The 14,272-nt window shown below is 40.6% G+C and overlaps 1 protein-coding gene across 1 annotated transcript in view; it reads right to left on the bottom strand.

Moving 5' to 3' along the window:
- The window catches only part of LOC139651547 (plastin-3-like), a 13,674-nt gene extending 369 nt beyond the window's left edge, over nucleotides 1–13,305 (bottom strand). The window contains exons 1-16 of the mRNA XM_071528502.1: nucleotides 13,220–13,305; nucleotides 8,364–8,432; nucleotides 7,550–7,701; nucleotides 7,029–7,158; nucleotides 6,560–6,692; nucleotides 6,151–6,232; nucleotides 5,226–5,391; nucleotides 4,890–5,029; nucleotides 4,670–4,765; nucleotides 3,518–3,704; nucleotides 3,131–3,209; nucleotides 2,579–2,696; nucleotides 2,324–2,457; nucleotides 1,777–1,900; nucleotides 1,470–1,594; nucleotides 1–825 (exon numbers count right to left, since the gene is read on the bottom strand). The exon at nucleotides 1–825 is cut by the window's left edge and continues 369 nt beyond it. Coding sequence (XP_071384603.1) covers nucleotides 693–825; nucleotides 1,470–1,594; nucleotides 1,777–1,900; nucleotides 2,324–2,457; nucleotides 2,579–2,696; nucleotides 3,131–3,209; nucleotides 3,518–3,704; nucleotides 4,670–4,765; nucleotides 4,890–5,029; nucleotides 5,226–5,391; nucleotides 6,151–6,232; nucleotides 6,560–6,692; nucleotides 7,029–7,158; nucleotides 7,550–7,701; nucleotides 8,364–8,424 — 1,860 coding nt within the window. The 5' untranslated portion in view covers nucleotides 8,425–8,432; nucleotides 13,220–13,305 and the 3' untranslated portion in view covers nucleotides 1–692. The remainder of the gene's footprint in view (nucleotides 826–1,469; nucleotides 1,595–1,776; nucleotides 1,901–2,323; nucleotides 2,458–2,578; nucleotides 2,697–3,130; nucleotides 3,210–3,517; nucleotides 3,705–4,669; nucleotides 4,766–4,889; nucleotides 5,030–5,225; nucleotides 5,392–6,150; nucleotides 6,233–6,559; nucleotides 6,693–7,028; nucleotides 7,159–7,549; nucleotides 7,702–8,363; nucleotides 8,433–13,219) is intronic.
- Nucleotides 13,306–14,272: the final 967 nt, after the last annotated feature.

Here is a 14,272-nt window from a genome sequence, read left to right as displayed (position 1 = left end):
CAGCTGCTTTACTGGGAAGCATTTGGAATAAAGGAAAAGGATTTTTTAAGACTGTGGAATGTTAACAGCAGCAGCAACGAACCTCTAACCTGCAGCCTGGATGTCATTTGACTGCAGCACCAAGGCAACATCACTTTAGAGTGTGAAGAAATACCCTGCCTGTAATCTAGCACAGCTTTGGTCATAAAATGGCTAAGGTCAACAGGTATCAAGTACAGAATATTATGGCTTAAGTACATTAAATGCTCGTCTTAAGGCAAGGACACATGGGAAACTGTGATCGGGGGGAAACTAATAGCAGGATAAAGGCGAGACAGCGGTAAAGTCTCATAAGAAATAAATGCAAACCCCTGAAATATCGAGACCAGAAAAATCACATCCTTGAATATTTGCTTCTGAGAAATAGTAACAAAACCTGTCTAAACGAACATGTAGTCACGAATACAAAAAAATGTTGGTCATACTTGTTGGCGATATCGGCGACACGCGTTGCCTTTAAAAGTTGCCCAGTCTTTCATTCATTCATTAACTTTACCCACTTTACAGATAGACACACTCGCATTCACACCTATGGGCAGTTTAGAGTGTCCAATTCACCTGACTTGCATGTCTTTGGACTGTGGGAGGAAACCCATGTCGAACAGGCGAAGACGGTCAGTGTGTGTGTGTGTGTGTGTGTGTGTGTGTGTCCTCTACACCCTCTTCATGCCTCTCCCCATCAGGCAGGCGAAGATGGTCATCACCATCTTGGGGTTGACCTCGACCAGGTCCTCGGGCAGCGCGAAGACTTTGGCTCCGATCTTCCTCGCCATGGAAACGGCGTACCTGGAGCGGAGGCGGAGTCACAGTCAGGGTCACCATGGCAACAAATTAGACCTATGGCCCTCATAATATGTTATGTATATATGTATTTATTTCTGTTTTTACTTGTCTATCTCTCTCTCTCTCTCTCTCTCTGTCTCTATCTATCTATCTATCTATCTATCTATCTATCTATTAACTGATTAACTGATTGGATGGTTTGGTATTTTACCTGAAATCCTCTGTTCTCTCTAACAAGCAAAGCATATTCTAGGAATATTAAAAAAAACATATACGATAAAGGTAAAAAGTGCTAAGTATTCAGCCCCTTGGTACATCTGAATGAACTAAGCTAAATTGCTAAATTTAGCTTAAAAAAAAAAATGATGCCATATATTATATCCTATATTATTCAGTCTTCATCTTTATCAAGGTAGACTATACTCAAAACATCTGAGGACATGTAGGATAGTTTTCAACTCTATCGGAATTTGTAGACACAGAAAATATCTGCAAAAATGTGTTTTAATGTTGAATCCACAGATGTTCAGAATTGCTTTTTAAGTCAAGTTCAGATCTATTCTACGTATTCTCAGATGTTTTTGAGTCTGATGCACCTCCGTACATCAGTATTATACACACACACACTCAGAGAGACAGGTTATTACTTGGCATTGTCCAGCTTGTCTTCTTCTGACAGACTGCCTGTTTTAACCAGGTCAAAGTTCACGCTCTCTGGCTGCATGGCGTCAATCAGGTCCAGAACTGGAAGACTGGTGCTGATCTCCTTGTCCTGAACAGAGGGACACACAGATACACACACACATCACACACATGCATCCACACTGCAATATATAAACCAGGTCCACCTAACTAACTGACCCACTTACCTTTCAGAGGGTGTAGTATAATAATAGTATAATCCATAATATAATATCTTTCTCTTTGTGTTGTAGTTTGGTAAAACAAACTGACCTTAAAGCTTTTGATGGATGAGGTCTTGCCAGCCTCAGCCAAAATCTTGTTGACCCAGTTAATGATCAGCTCGTCTCCTGCAGCCTCTCCATCTCCAAGGTCTTCCAGAACATTTAAAGTGTACCTGCACACAAAAGCGAAGAATACATGTGAGAATATTGGCAGTTTTTGTCCTATTCTGTTTTCAGATATGAAGATTTGGCTGCAGCCAGCGAGTTGCTTTACGGAAGAGGATAAACATGCTGGAAGTGATTTTTCCATCTTCCTTTCACTCCTTCCACCATCTGCCATCACCAGAAACTCTCAAAGCTTTATCTCTGTTTGCTCTGGAGGAACAGCGTCCTCTACCTGTTTTGTGCCGTAAAGCAATCCAGCAGATTTCCCGCCAAATCCAACCTGGTGGCTGACTATGTAAAATGCAGTGTAGTGGCTGCCAATGTTCTCGGTGATGGTCTCATTTGTTTACGGTAATTATACTAATGTCTCAAAATGAATGTGGCAATGATTTAGTAAAATGCTACACATAGCACCTCTAAGTCATTAATACCTCCTCATCAGCTGCCAGACCAGCGCCAGGGTTAGAGTTGCATTTCCATCGTACAGGTCCTGACCTCCGATTCCCACCAGGGAAAAACCAGCTGATGTCTTACCCAGCTCCACAGCATAGTTACAGTTTTCCATCTGTGACACACACACACACACACACACACACACACACACAGACCCAAGCCCAGTTGTTGAGAATGAGAGAGCGATAGAGAAAGGTATATATGTACCTTTATATGTGTGTTTACATAGTTACCTTTTTTAAATGCGCTCCTATTGCCTTGTATGGAGGGCGGTTGACTCTGTTATCCCAGTCCACTGGCACCTTAATCCTGTCATAAAGCTGGAGAATCACCAGGGCATCCTGCAGGTCACTGCATACACACACACACACACACACACACACATAGGAAGAAACAAAAAAAACATTATGTTATTGTAGCATACTATCACTCAACATAGTGTATGCTAAAGAGTAAGCATGGATCCAGCTGGGATCCACGCTGTGATCCAGACTAATTAAAACATATCAGTACTGTTGCCATGCCCATTGACATCACCCATAGTTCAAAAATTGAGTAAATTAGGTGTCCAGTAATTTGGGAAGAATCACAGACGTGCATTTAAAGAATAAGCTGTTTACCAGCGTGGCAATATGCAGTAATAATGTTAGATATGAAGCTAACTACAGTAAATGTAACAGTAGAGTAAGTCAGCAGTGTGGAGTCAGTAAGTCAGTTTATTATTCAGTCAGTCAGTCAGTCAACATTTTAAATGAATTCAGTCATCCAGACAGGCAGACACTGACCCGTAGATGTGGTAAACAAATGGATTGACCCCTAGAGAATTCATCCAGTTCCTGAACGTTCTCTCCTCTCTGGTCTCACCTAGAGGGAGAGAGAGAGAGAGAGAGAGAGAGAGAGAGAGGGGACAATTATTGGTCAATGGGAAATATCGCCAGAAATTGCTAAACTGAACCCCGTTTTTTTTTCTTTGGCAAAGCTTTCCACAATATTTACAATTATTTTGTGATGAAGTGTAACTACATTTCCCAGAATGCCTTTGTCAACTTCCAGAGAAGGGGCGTGAATTTGTTGCATTTAGCTATGGGTTGTGGAGTAAAGTTAGCTTGATATTGGAAATTGGATATTAGTGTTTCTGTGGATATTCTCAAATATTACTCATCCATGCTTACTTTCCAGAGTCCAGTCCTGGTCCTCTGGCTTGGTGAGAGCGGGGTGCTTGTTGAAGAGCGTGGCCACGAAGGCCAAGTTGAGTTTGGCGTTTCCTCTGACAACATCGGTCGCAGTCACAAACTGTCGGCAGCCGAGACGGTCGGCCTGCTCCAGCATATACTCTGCTCTCTTCGTGAGATCCTTGGCCTGGTAACACACACACACACACACTTACATTATAGGCGTTTGTATGAAAATGCTAATATTTGGCAGCGGTATGCCACTTGACGAAATATGTCAGTGTGAGTTTACAAAACTGATTACATCTGCACGATTCTCTAACTCTAATTCTCTAGATTTTTTATAAGATTTATTATTATTTTGTAAAGAAAATGCTAATGTTTTTGGTGAAGCTATGCTACTTGATGCAGTTTTGCAGTGTACAACTTCTGTCCATTGTGTGAAATAGACTGGGGCACACACACACACACACACACACACACACACACACACACACACACACACACACACAGAGAGCCCTGTCCTCCCGTGATTCAAAGTCAGGTTGATATCATGATCCTAAAACAGCCCAACAGGAAGCAGGAAGCAGGTCAACGGGAAGTCAGCTTCCACTATACACACACACACAATACCAGTGTGTGTGTGTGTGTGTGTTTGTGAGTGTGTGTGTGTATAAACTGTTGCTGTTTGCGTGGAGCTGCTGAACTGCTCTGCCAGCTGAATGGAGAAACCATTAGAAGATTAATGCAGTGAAATAATCCAATAACCCCGCCCCCGTCTCTCTCTCTGTATTTCTATATCTCCCTCTCATATCCTCAGACATAAATTTCACATTACTGCTGATATGTCAGACATCTTGATTCATAAACATTAAAGCTCCAATGCAACTTAAAATAACAATAGTACATGTGATAACATTGTCAGTCTGTTTCTGTCTGTGTCCCTGTGGGTTCAGGTCTAAATCCTCCCGTTTGCCTGCAGTTGGCTTTTCAATGATGTTGGGCACATTTTGGGACGCATGCCATCTGCTGTGGGCGTGGCCAACAGCGAGCTGGGTTGTGGCTATCAGGGTGAGGCTAGCGGCCGCAACACAGGGAAGTCATAGCAAGTCATAGCAAGTCGTAGCTTTAAGTATAGATGAATCAGCTTACATTTAGACCGTGCATATCGACGTCAACCCGTGGAACGTCCTCCTTGCTGCCATCGGGAGCAATCTGCTGGAGCAGGTTGAAATATGCCTCGGAGTTCTGCGCACACACACACACACGTACAGAGAGACACAGAGAGACACAGTGTTGTTAAGCTACACTATCAGCAAAATAGTTCCACATTTGCTTGCTGGCACTAGTTTTGTCGGTAGGGTTTTCTTACCTTAATATCCCCGGAAAAGTTTTTTATGCTCATTCCAACTTTCTTCAAATGGAAGTTGACCCAGCGCAGGAGCAGCTCCTCGGGGCTGAGTTTCATCAAATCTTCCACACTCTCCCCTTCCTCTAGCAACGCTGCTATAGCTGCAGACAGGGAGACAACCAAGACTCTGCTTAGGGGGGGTGGGATGATTGGTAAATCAAGCTAAATTGAGAGCAAGAGTGCGTTTATGACAGAGTGTGTGCATATGTAGATGGAAGTGTATAAATCTTTGTTCCTTTCAACAGAATTCTATATCAGCAGTCAGTTCCAGCTTGATGATCGTGTGTGTGTGCATACCTTCATTGCGGCTCAGCTCTATATCAGCGAAGAGTCCTATCCTGATGATCTGCCAGAGGAGTCCTAGCACCAGGTGAGGTTTGCCTTCCCTCAGATCCTGAGCTCCGATGTTCACGACTTGGCAGCCGATGGCCGAGGCCGAATTCAGAGCCAGGTTCAGATTCTCCTGTCGGGATGAAGAGTTGGACACGCACAAGTCAGGAGGACACCGACCCACTGAATTCATTCCAAGTTTCACAACAAGGCGACTGATTACAGAGGCTGAATTCAAAGCCGAGTATAATGGAATTTACTGGCAACTACCCAGTGATGTGTAATCAAAAAGGTAGGTAAACTATGACCTCCAATTAGTGATCATCATAAATCAAACAACCGCAAATATGAGCAATTCTATTTTCAGAAAAACATTCATTTATGCATTTTTCCTTGAACAAACTAACATCAACCTACACATAACTTAAATCAGTTTGATACTATTTACTATGATTGATACAATGAATTTACATCATAAAGGTTTATGTCAGAATAAAATGGTATAAAGGTTAACCTCTGATATTAACAATTCTGCTGATTGAATAGAAGGTCAACTAACTAATTAACTGACTGACCGATCGACCGACTGACTGACTGAATGACTGACTGACAGATGTTGATAGCAAGTCACTGAATCAGAAGTTTACATCAGTGTTAGACATTAGTGTTAGTGTTAGACTAACTGGCTGACTACCAAAATGAATAAATAATAATGTGACTACCAAACTGACTGGCTTGTTGAATGACTCGTTCATTAACTAATGAACTGGCAAGTGATGACTAAGTGATAGAAGAACTAACAACCAACTTACTAGTTAACTAAACAATCAACTGGCACACTAAACAACCAACTCACTAAACATCTAATTCGCTAGTTAAGTAACTAACCCACCTGTGTGGTGAAAGGAGTGAGTTTCTTTTTGTTGATGGTTCTCTCATCGATGGTGTCGGGAACGGAGAAGTTGATGATTTTACTGAAAAAACAGAAAACACTTCAGTACTCCGCACTGAAGTTAAATGGACTGAAAACTGGTTAGAGTTAAGGATCAAGGGTAAATTTAAGGATAAGGGTAAAGATAAAGTAGATCAGGTTAAAGTTATGGATGGATAATTACTGATCATTACAGTGTGTTGAAAAAGTGTCCATTGGCCCGTTAGGACTGTACTGGAGAACCACGCACCCAGGTAAGCAAGACATAAGTAGCTCTATAGTGAACCAATTGATGAGATTTTGAATAAGAATCAGAATCGATTGTTTTGATGGGAAAAGATGGGAAAATAGGTTATACTTTGAGGCTTACCAAAGCAATATGCCATCTCCCACTGCAGTAAACAGAGCGTCAGTGTTGGGGTTGATGGGCAGAAAGTGTTTGCAGTCTGGATCCTTCTCCAGAGAAGAGTTGATCCAGTTGGCGAAGGCAAAGCGCTCCTGCTCTGAAATACAGTTAAGAGTGTTATGTCCCTTCACTTGATGGCCAGTAGTCTTTCCTTCACTTCAGCTAGTATCAGTATCTGAATTACTTTATGCTCAAATGACAATAAATGTCTAGGAATGTGTCTTGGTGGCATTGGTCCAGAGACATATTGACATCCAACAGTACTACACACTGATACACATGGTACAAGGGCAACAGGACCTCACCTGCAGTACAAGAGACCAAAGACATACGGTGGACGATACATATCACATGTCCTACAGTGCAACTAGCTAGTGGGTTAGTTGGCTACAAGGTTACTCCATAATGTGAGATGTTAGTTAGCTTTACTAACCAGACATTGAATGCGTAGTTCCTTCATTGGTGTTCTCACTGGTGCCTCCGATGGCTACGATGCCTTCCTTCTTGTTGAGAGCCGTCATGAAACTCTGGGCCACACGGCTGTCCTTCAGTTGCTTGAACATCTGGGTATGCACACACACACACACACACACACACTTGACTGATACAGTTGACCAGTACGTTCATTAGTCAGTCAATTAGTTAGTTGCCTATTTCTTATGGTCAGGTAGTTAAGTCGTTAGTCGGATTGAGTTACTCAATAACTTCACTTGTTTGTTTGTTAGATTGTCAGTTAGTTACTTAGTCAGCTAGTCGGTTAGTGTATCAGACAGTAGATTTGTCATCAGCTGATTTTCAGTTTCAATTTTCAGTTAGTCAGCCAGTTAGTTTGTCAGTCATTCAGTGTCATTCAGCCAGTTAGATTTAATCAGTCAGTCAAGTAGTTAGTTAATTAGGTTGTGAATCAGTCAGTTTATTAATTAATTAGTTAGTTAGTTAGTTAGTGTTACCTACATTGAAGAACTCGTCAAAGGTGATCGTGCCGTTTTCGTCAAGGTCCACTTCTTGGATCATTTCTCTGATCCTGTATCCAGGCAAGGAAACGCCCACTTCAGAGAAGAGATTACCGATCTCTGTGCAGGTAATATGCCCATTTTTGTCCACATCTAGAGAGAGGGAGGGGGACAGTTAAAGTAATAATCCGCAACATTTTCATTTGACTCTGTTTTGCTTCTCTCCATCACTGACTGATACAACACAACAGTGGTTCAACCTATATCCAGTTCATGAAAGCTTTTCCATTGTCTGTTCTAAACAGCCGGTGTCTGGTAGCTCTTTCCTGGGAAAAATCCTCTGCCGCACAAGAAGTGATGCGTTTTACTTTTTCGGTTTGGAATAAATAGAAGAAGAGCTGGGTAGTTAGCAATGAGCAGTGAAAGCCACCATGGCTGAACAGACAAAGAAAAGAGCGCCACCTACAGAAACTGGATAGAAAATCCATGAATAAAGGAACTCATGGATTACCGCTTTAAAAAGATTATCATTAGCCTTTCTTAGTTTTTAGTGTTGTGTCTTACATGTGTTTGCGGTGGTCTCTGTACCACACACACTCACATACAAACACTCTCCAACTCAGTCAGTTATTTACACACTTTCAGTCACACACGCAGATTCACACAAACTCTAGGAACATGTCTGTCAGTGGCTGTATACCACTTCAAACATGAATGACTAATTCAGCAAGTCTTTGCCTCCTGTATTCTTCAAAAGCATCTGTAATCTACAGAAATCAACACGCAACCACACACACACACATACTTTTACTCACCAAATTTATCGAAGCCCTCCCTGAGCTCCTCCAACTCCTCTTCACTCATCTGTCCTGACATACTGACACCTAGAAGACAGTATGACAGAGGTAATACAGTTTTAGTGATGACAGACAAGATAGTTTTGTCATCCAATAGGTTTTCTATGGGTTACAGGAATTATTGCAATGAACACATTTACACATTAACTGTGATACCTTGGTAAAATTACAATAAACAAATAAAATCATGGCTGAGATGATTGATAGCCTCTCATAACAGTGGTATTGTTAGTGCTAGTGTTTCTCAAGATTAAGGTTTTCTCTTTGTCTTTACTGAAGAGTAAACATGTTGGAAGTGATTTTTCCATCGGCCTTTCACTTGTTCCACCATTGCAAGAAACTGAAAGCTTCAGCTGGGTTTGTGCTGAAAGAACAGCTTTTTTCCCACCAAATCTGACCAATGTAAAATGCAGTGTATGGGCCGGTAGAGGCTGACAATCTTCCCAGTGATGGTCTTGTTTGTTTACAGTAATACTAATGTATACTAATATCTCAAACTTAATGTGGCAATTGATGTTAAAATACTACAATTAGCAACTTTAAGTGGATTCTAGAATCTTTTTAAAATGGGTTAAACAGTAAACATATTGTAGAACCTTTGAACCCTGAATTAAATGCATTCTAAAACCTTTGTATCATGGGTTAAATGCATTCTAGAACCTTTGTTGCCTACATTGTAGAACCTTTTGAACCCTGAATTAAATGGATTCTAGAACCTTTATAGCATGGGTTAAACGCATTGAACCCTGAATTAAATGCATTGCAGGACCTTTGTTACCTGGATTAAATACATTCCAGAACCTTTGAACCCTGAATTAAATGCATTCTAGGACCTTTGTTGCCTGGGTTAAATGCATGCTAGAACCTTTGAACCCTGAATTAAATGCATTCTAGGACATTTGTTGCCTGGGTTAAATGCATGCTAGAACCTTTGAACCCTGAATTAAATGCATTCTAGGACCTTTGTTACCTGGGTTAAATGCATTCTAGTACCTTTGTTACCTCTGTTAAATGCATTCTAGAACCATTGAACCCAAGATTAACTGCATTCTAGTACCTTTGTTACCTCTGTTAAATGCATTCTAGAACCATTGAACCCAAGATTAACTGCATTCTAGGACCTTTGTTACCTGGGTTAAATGTATTCTAAAACTTTGGAAGCCCTTGGGTATTAAACAGCTCAGTGTATCAAAGACACACAGACTTGTTATATGGTGGCCCAGGGCTCTAAGCCTGTGATGGGCCTATGAGCCTATGAGATATGATAGCTTGGCATGTTCCACATTCCCCAGTTCACTATTAAATGGTTCAGTCAGCCTGGAGCTTTACAGCAGCTCTCAGACAGCACAGCCCTGTTAGCTCTGCCTAGAGGGTACAGTGGCTTGATATATTACTATAAAGCAATACTTATATATAATACTATACAATAGAATCTCTGTCTGTATGTGTGTCCTTCGCATATCTCGAGAACCGTTCGTCTGATCTACTTCACACTTGGCGGGTGTATTGCTGGGGACCCAAGGACGTGCAGTGTCGGATTGGACACGCGACACGTTCAATATTAATAAACTTTGAATAAACAAGCAAACAGCGCTCTGTGCAGCAGCGGGGCTCAAAGCAAGCATGTTTTGAACGGGCACTGCACTAGTATTTCACAAAGAGCCATTCAGCATTATAGTTATATTAGCCTAGAGAGGCCTATTAGTCTAGTAGGAAGAGGGGGTATAACATAGATTTGTATGGACTGCCTTATTATATCACTGTTCTGTAATGGAAGGCATAGAAGGATCTTATTACAGCTTATGTAGATAGCCATGTTATATTACAGCTATTACAATAGATATAGCGCTGTCTCAATCGTAAAGTGAGATAAGATACAGAGTTTTGATATGTAGATAAGCCTGCTGTATTTGCATTCTAGACCTGCATGTTTGCTTACACTTTACATCTACAGTAGCTGACAGACTGAGAGTCTAGGGCTGATATAACAAACCCTGTTCAACAGGCTTATTAGATACGGTAGTTGGATGTATCACACACACAGACAGCTAATATTATGGAAAATATTAGCCTTAGCATACAGAGCCATGGTTTCTAAAGTCTTGACTTGAGATCTTGTGTTTGTGTAAATGACTTTGATTTAAAGTGATGAGATTTGTTCCAGCAGACGACTGAATTTAAATTCTGTTTTCTGAATTTGTATGGAATGATTGAATTTATTGAAGTTGAAACTATATTATAGAAATCAAACTCATGATGCTCTTACCAAATTTGTATCCTATTAAAACCATATTGCATTGAAAAGTCCAAGATATTTAGTTTTCTTTAACATATTAAATTGATACTGGACTCTTGATTTGTTCTGACTTGACTTGCTGTTCTACATTTAGACTTGACACTTGACACTAATGACATGGACTTGACTTGTAATCTACATTCTTGAGACTTGTGCCTCAAGACTTGAGACTGACGTGGGACTTGAGCAAAGTTGACTTGGTCACACCTCTGTCAATTATAGAGCCAGTCAATATTATGGAAAATATGAACCTTGAAATACACACCCAGTAACATTAGATAGTGAGATTAGCCTCTATAGGATATCTTAGCCTGAGGTAGAGCTTTCTGCTGCAGAGAGCAGAGAGCTATTAGCTGGGACAGGAAGATATGACAGCTTGATGTATTATATGCACAGACAATCAATATTATAGAAATAGCAGCCTAGGAAAACAATATTACATGGATAGATAAATCAAGAGAATATTGGCATCTAAACAGAAAGACAAGTGAAGATGTGATTTCAACTCTTTGTGTCCCAGATCTGATCTTCTCACAGCTCTGTTGGAACAGAGAGAAACCCAGCAGAACCTGATTTGTCCCTGTTTAGACGGCCAGTTAAATGCCTCATGTTTTGTGTTGTGGAATCCAGCCACAGTCTTCTCTCCGTGTCCTTGAAGAGAGATTTGTAGACGAAACAAATTTTGGACAGCAAACCTTCTCAAATCATCGCTCTTGAACGTCCGTTTTGATTCAAATCGCCTCTTTGTCTGAATCAACATTCAGTCCATTTCAATCAGGACTCCTATTTGAATCTCTTGAATAACCTCTCACCAGCACTGTGACCGTGCAACAGCAAATAAAAACGCACTGCATCACAGCAGGAATGCAAATGTAATGGTCAGACAGACAGATAGACAAGACACACACACACACACACACACCCAGGCAGACAGACAAGAGAGCAGACAGGCGGGCAGACAGCAATCAAAGAAACACTTGATCGTTTGTTTCTAAATTTTCATCTGACTCGTGAGGAGGATGGCTACGGTCAGATGACACATTGCCTAACTCCAGTTCTCTATTGCCATGGAGTTTTGAATAGAGAGAAATGGAGATGCCAGCAAGCCTCTCAATCAAAAACCTCTCAAGAGAGACAAGTTTGTCCAAAAATCATTTGAACTGCACCACCAGATGTCACTACCTCAGAAGAATACATTTTAAAGACTGGAAGGTTTGTCCTTGCTCTGCTTTAGGAAGTTCTGTTAAAATGTAGCGTCTGTGTCAAGGGTACATCGATTAGAGGTCAACAGTGTCACAGCGATATTAACCATAAAAAATGTTACTGAATGTCATTTGATAATTATTAATGTAAAGTTAAGAAAATGTCCTCCATTATATATATATATATATATATATATATATATATACACGTGTTTGACTTACACTACTCCATACAAATGTTCTGTGTGTCTACATTGTCTCAACTATTTGCACAAGGATCATCGTTAATCTGCCATACAGCAGACTGACACTGAAAGAATTCATCACTGTGAATTACATTGTATCAACACTGACACCTGACACTGATTCAACATCTTTCTTGCTGATTGATCTAACATTGGCCTAACATTGTTACATCATTCATTGTTCCAATCAAAATTCAATCAGATCTAATACTGAATCAGTGACACTTTGCTGTCTGATGCTATCCTCCAGATTTAGATTCTGGGCAGCCTCCAATCAAACCACTGGTAATCCATTAATTAGATAGTTGGATTGACCCGGATAGACTCTGATAGACTGTGTCCAGAATGACGATGCATTCCATTCCTGACAGAGGGCTGGTGCTGCACTGTCTGCCAATCACACTCCAGCATTACTCATTCCTCAAATTCATTCAGGAAAACAGCCTCCTAACTATACATTTATGTGAAAACCATCCATGCATTATACACTATAATCTCCTATTAGGCTGTAAGCACACAGGAAAAGGAAATCCTGCTGATAATTAAAATGGGAGAGGTTGATTGCCTTGACAGGTCGCATATGGAGATATTCTCAGTATTTCCATACACAAATCCCCCCTTTTTTTTTTTTTTACTTTTTGTGGTTGAATACATTGATAAATATCTAAGATATTGTGTGGTTTCTCCCTCTTTAACAGCTACTGCAGAAGGAAAAAAAATACATTTCACATATAGCTAATACACAATATTTTTTAGATACAAAATGGGCAAAAATGTATTTGTACGTGTGTAGATAACATTCATTGGAAATTTTGTCTTGAATGGGAAGAAAATGTAACACATTTTGAATGAATGTTATTTACATGTAGAAAACATTTTTGGCCATTGTTCGTATATTTTCGTAACACCTCTAAACATATGCTGAGGTGTATGTGAGATGCATTGTTTAACATGAGAAATGTGCCGCGGTGAGTTAGAAATGCTGTTTTTTGTTCGTTGGTAGCCTAAATGTAACCCTAGACTTCCCATTCTGTGTCATGAGAAAACGCCCCGAACGCGTTGTCCTCTTACCTGAAGTCCGCTGGTGCAAATCCGTAAATCACCGGGGCAAACGAATCCCTCTGTCGGCCTCTCCCCGCTGCTCTGTCCCCTTTTCTTCAGTTGACACCGCCCGGTAAGGAGGGCTGCTCCGCCCCTCCGCGCCACTCCTTCCCGAACCAACCTTCCTCCGCCTTCCTCTCGTCGGCACAGCAAGGACCGTCTCTTTTCTTCCCTCAGCCCTCCTCCTCCACCTCTACATTTCTCATTCCCTCTTCCATGTCTCTCTTAGTGTCATGAAACCGAAATACATAAACATTTTAAGGCAAGAGACTGGCGTTATTGCCGTCAAGGATTCGGTTTGTCAACTGGAACAAAGTCAGTCCAGATAACATTAGCTTGTGTCAAGCAAATTTGATATAAACTTTTTAAATGTGTCAACAAATAAAATGTGAATTGGGTGAGTTTCCATCACATAGGTAAAAATAGGTAAAAAAAAAAATACATCCATCAGAAGAATTGCTCATGTAGCCTATTTGGCAAACTAGCTGTTATGCTAATGTTGGCCGTATTTCATGCTTTCATCCGAATACGAAAACAAAGAAATGTAGGCTACTTGGGAATTGCAATGTAGCCTATCAACTAATGGCCATACAATCATAACATAGATAATATACAGGATAATGCATAATAGCGACTTTAGGGTTAGGGTTGGCATTGAAAAAAAAAGTTGGCATTGTTTTTGGAGTTGAAAAAAAACTAACATCGAAAAACAGGACATTAGCATTGAGAACCAAAATTGAACTAATAAAAAAAAACAAAAAACATTGGCGTTGAAAAACAAATTAAACTGAATGTAACACGTGCAAATTTTTTGACCATACACTTTTTTGTTGGTTCAAAGTTGGGTTTTTTTCCAATGACAGTTTCCTTGGCGCTCTTTTGGCGTTGAGCGGAGCTGTTTTCATTGGAGGGGGGGAGGGGGGGGGCATGATTTGCATCTAATCTGCATATTTTGGGAACAAAGCTGGCTACCAGGAACTGATGAGAAGAAGAAGAATGCTGGCATTCGTGTTTGGGGAGGTT

The sequence above is a fragment of the Centroberyx affinis genome, unplaced genomic scaffold (genome assembly GCF_046629955.1).
Source record: "Centroberyx affinis isolate AG114_WGS23_722 - 3 ecotype Tasmania unplaced genomic scaffold, CSIRO-AGI_Caff_v1 ptg001682l_1, whole genome shotgun sequence".
NCBI classification, from domain to species: domain Eukaryota; kingdom Metazoa; phylum Chordata; class Actinopteri; order Beryciformes; family Berycidae; genus Centroberyx; species Centroberyx affinis.
Note: the sequence above shows the minus strand (reverse complement) of the source record. Positions and strands in the feature narration are given on the sequence as shown.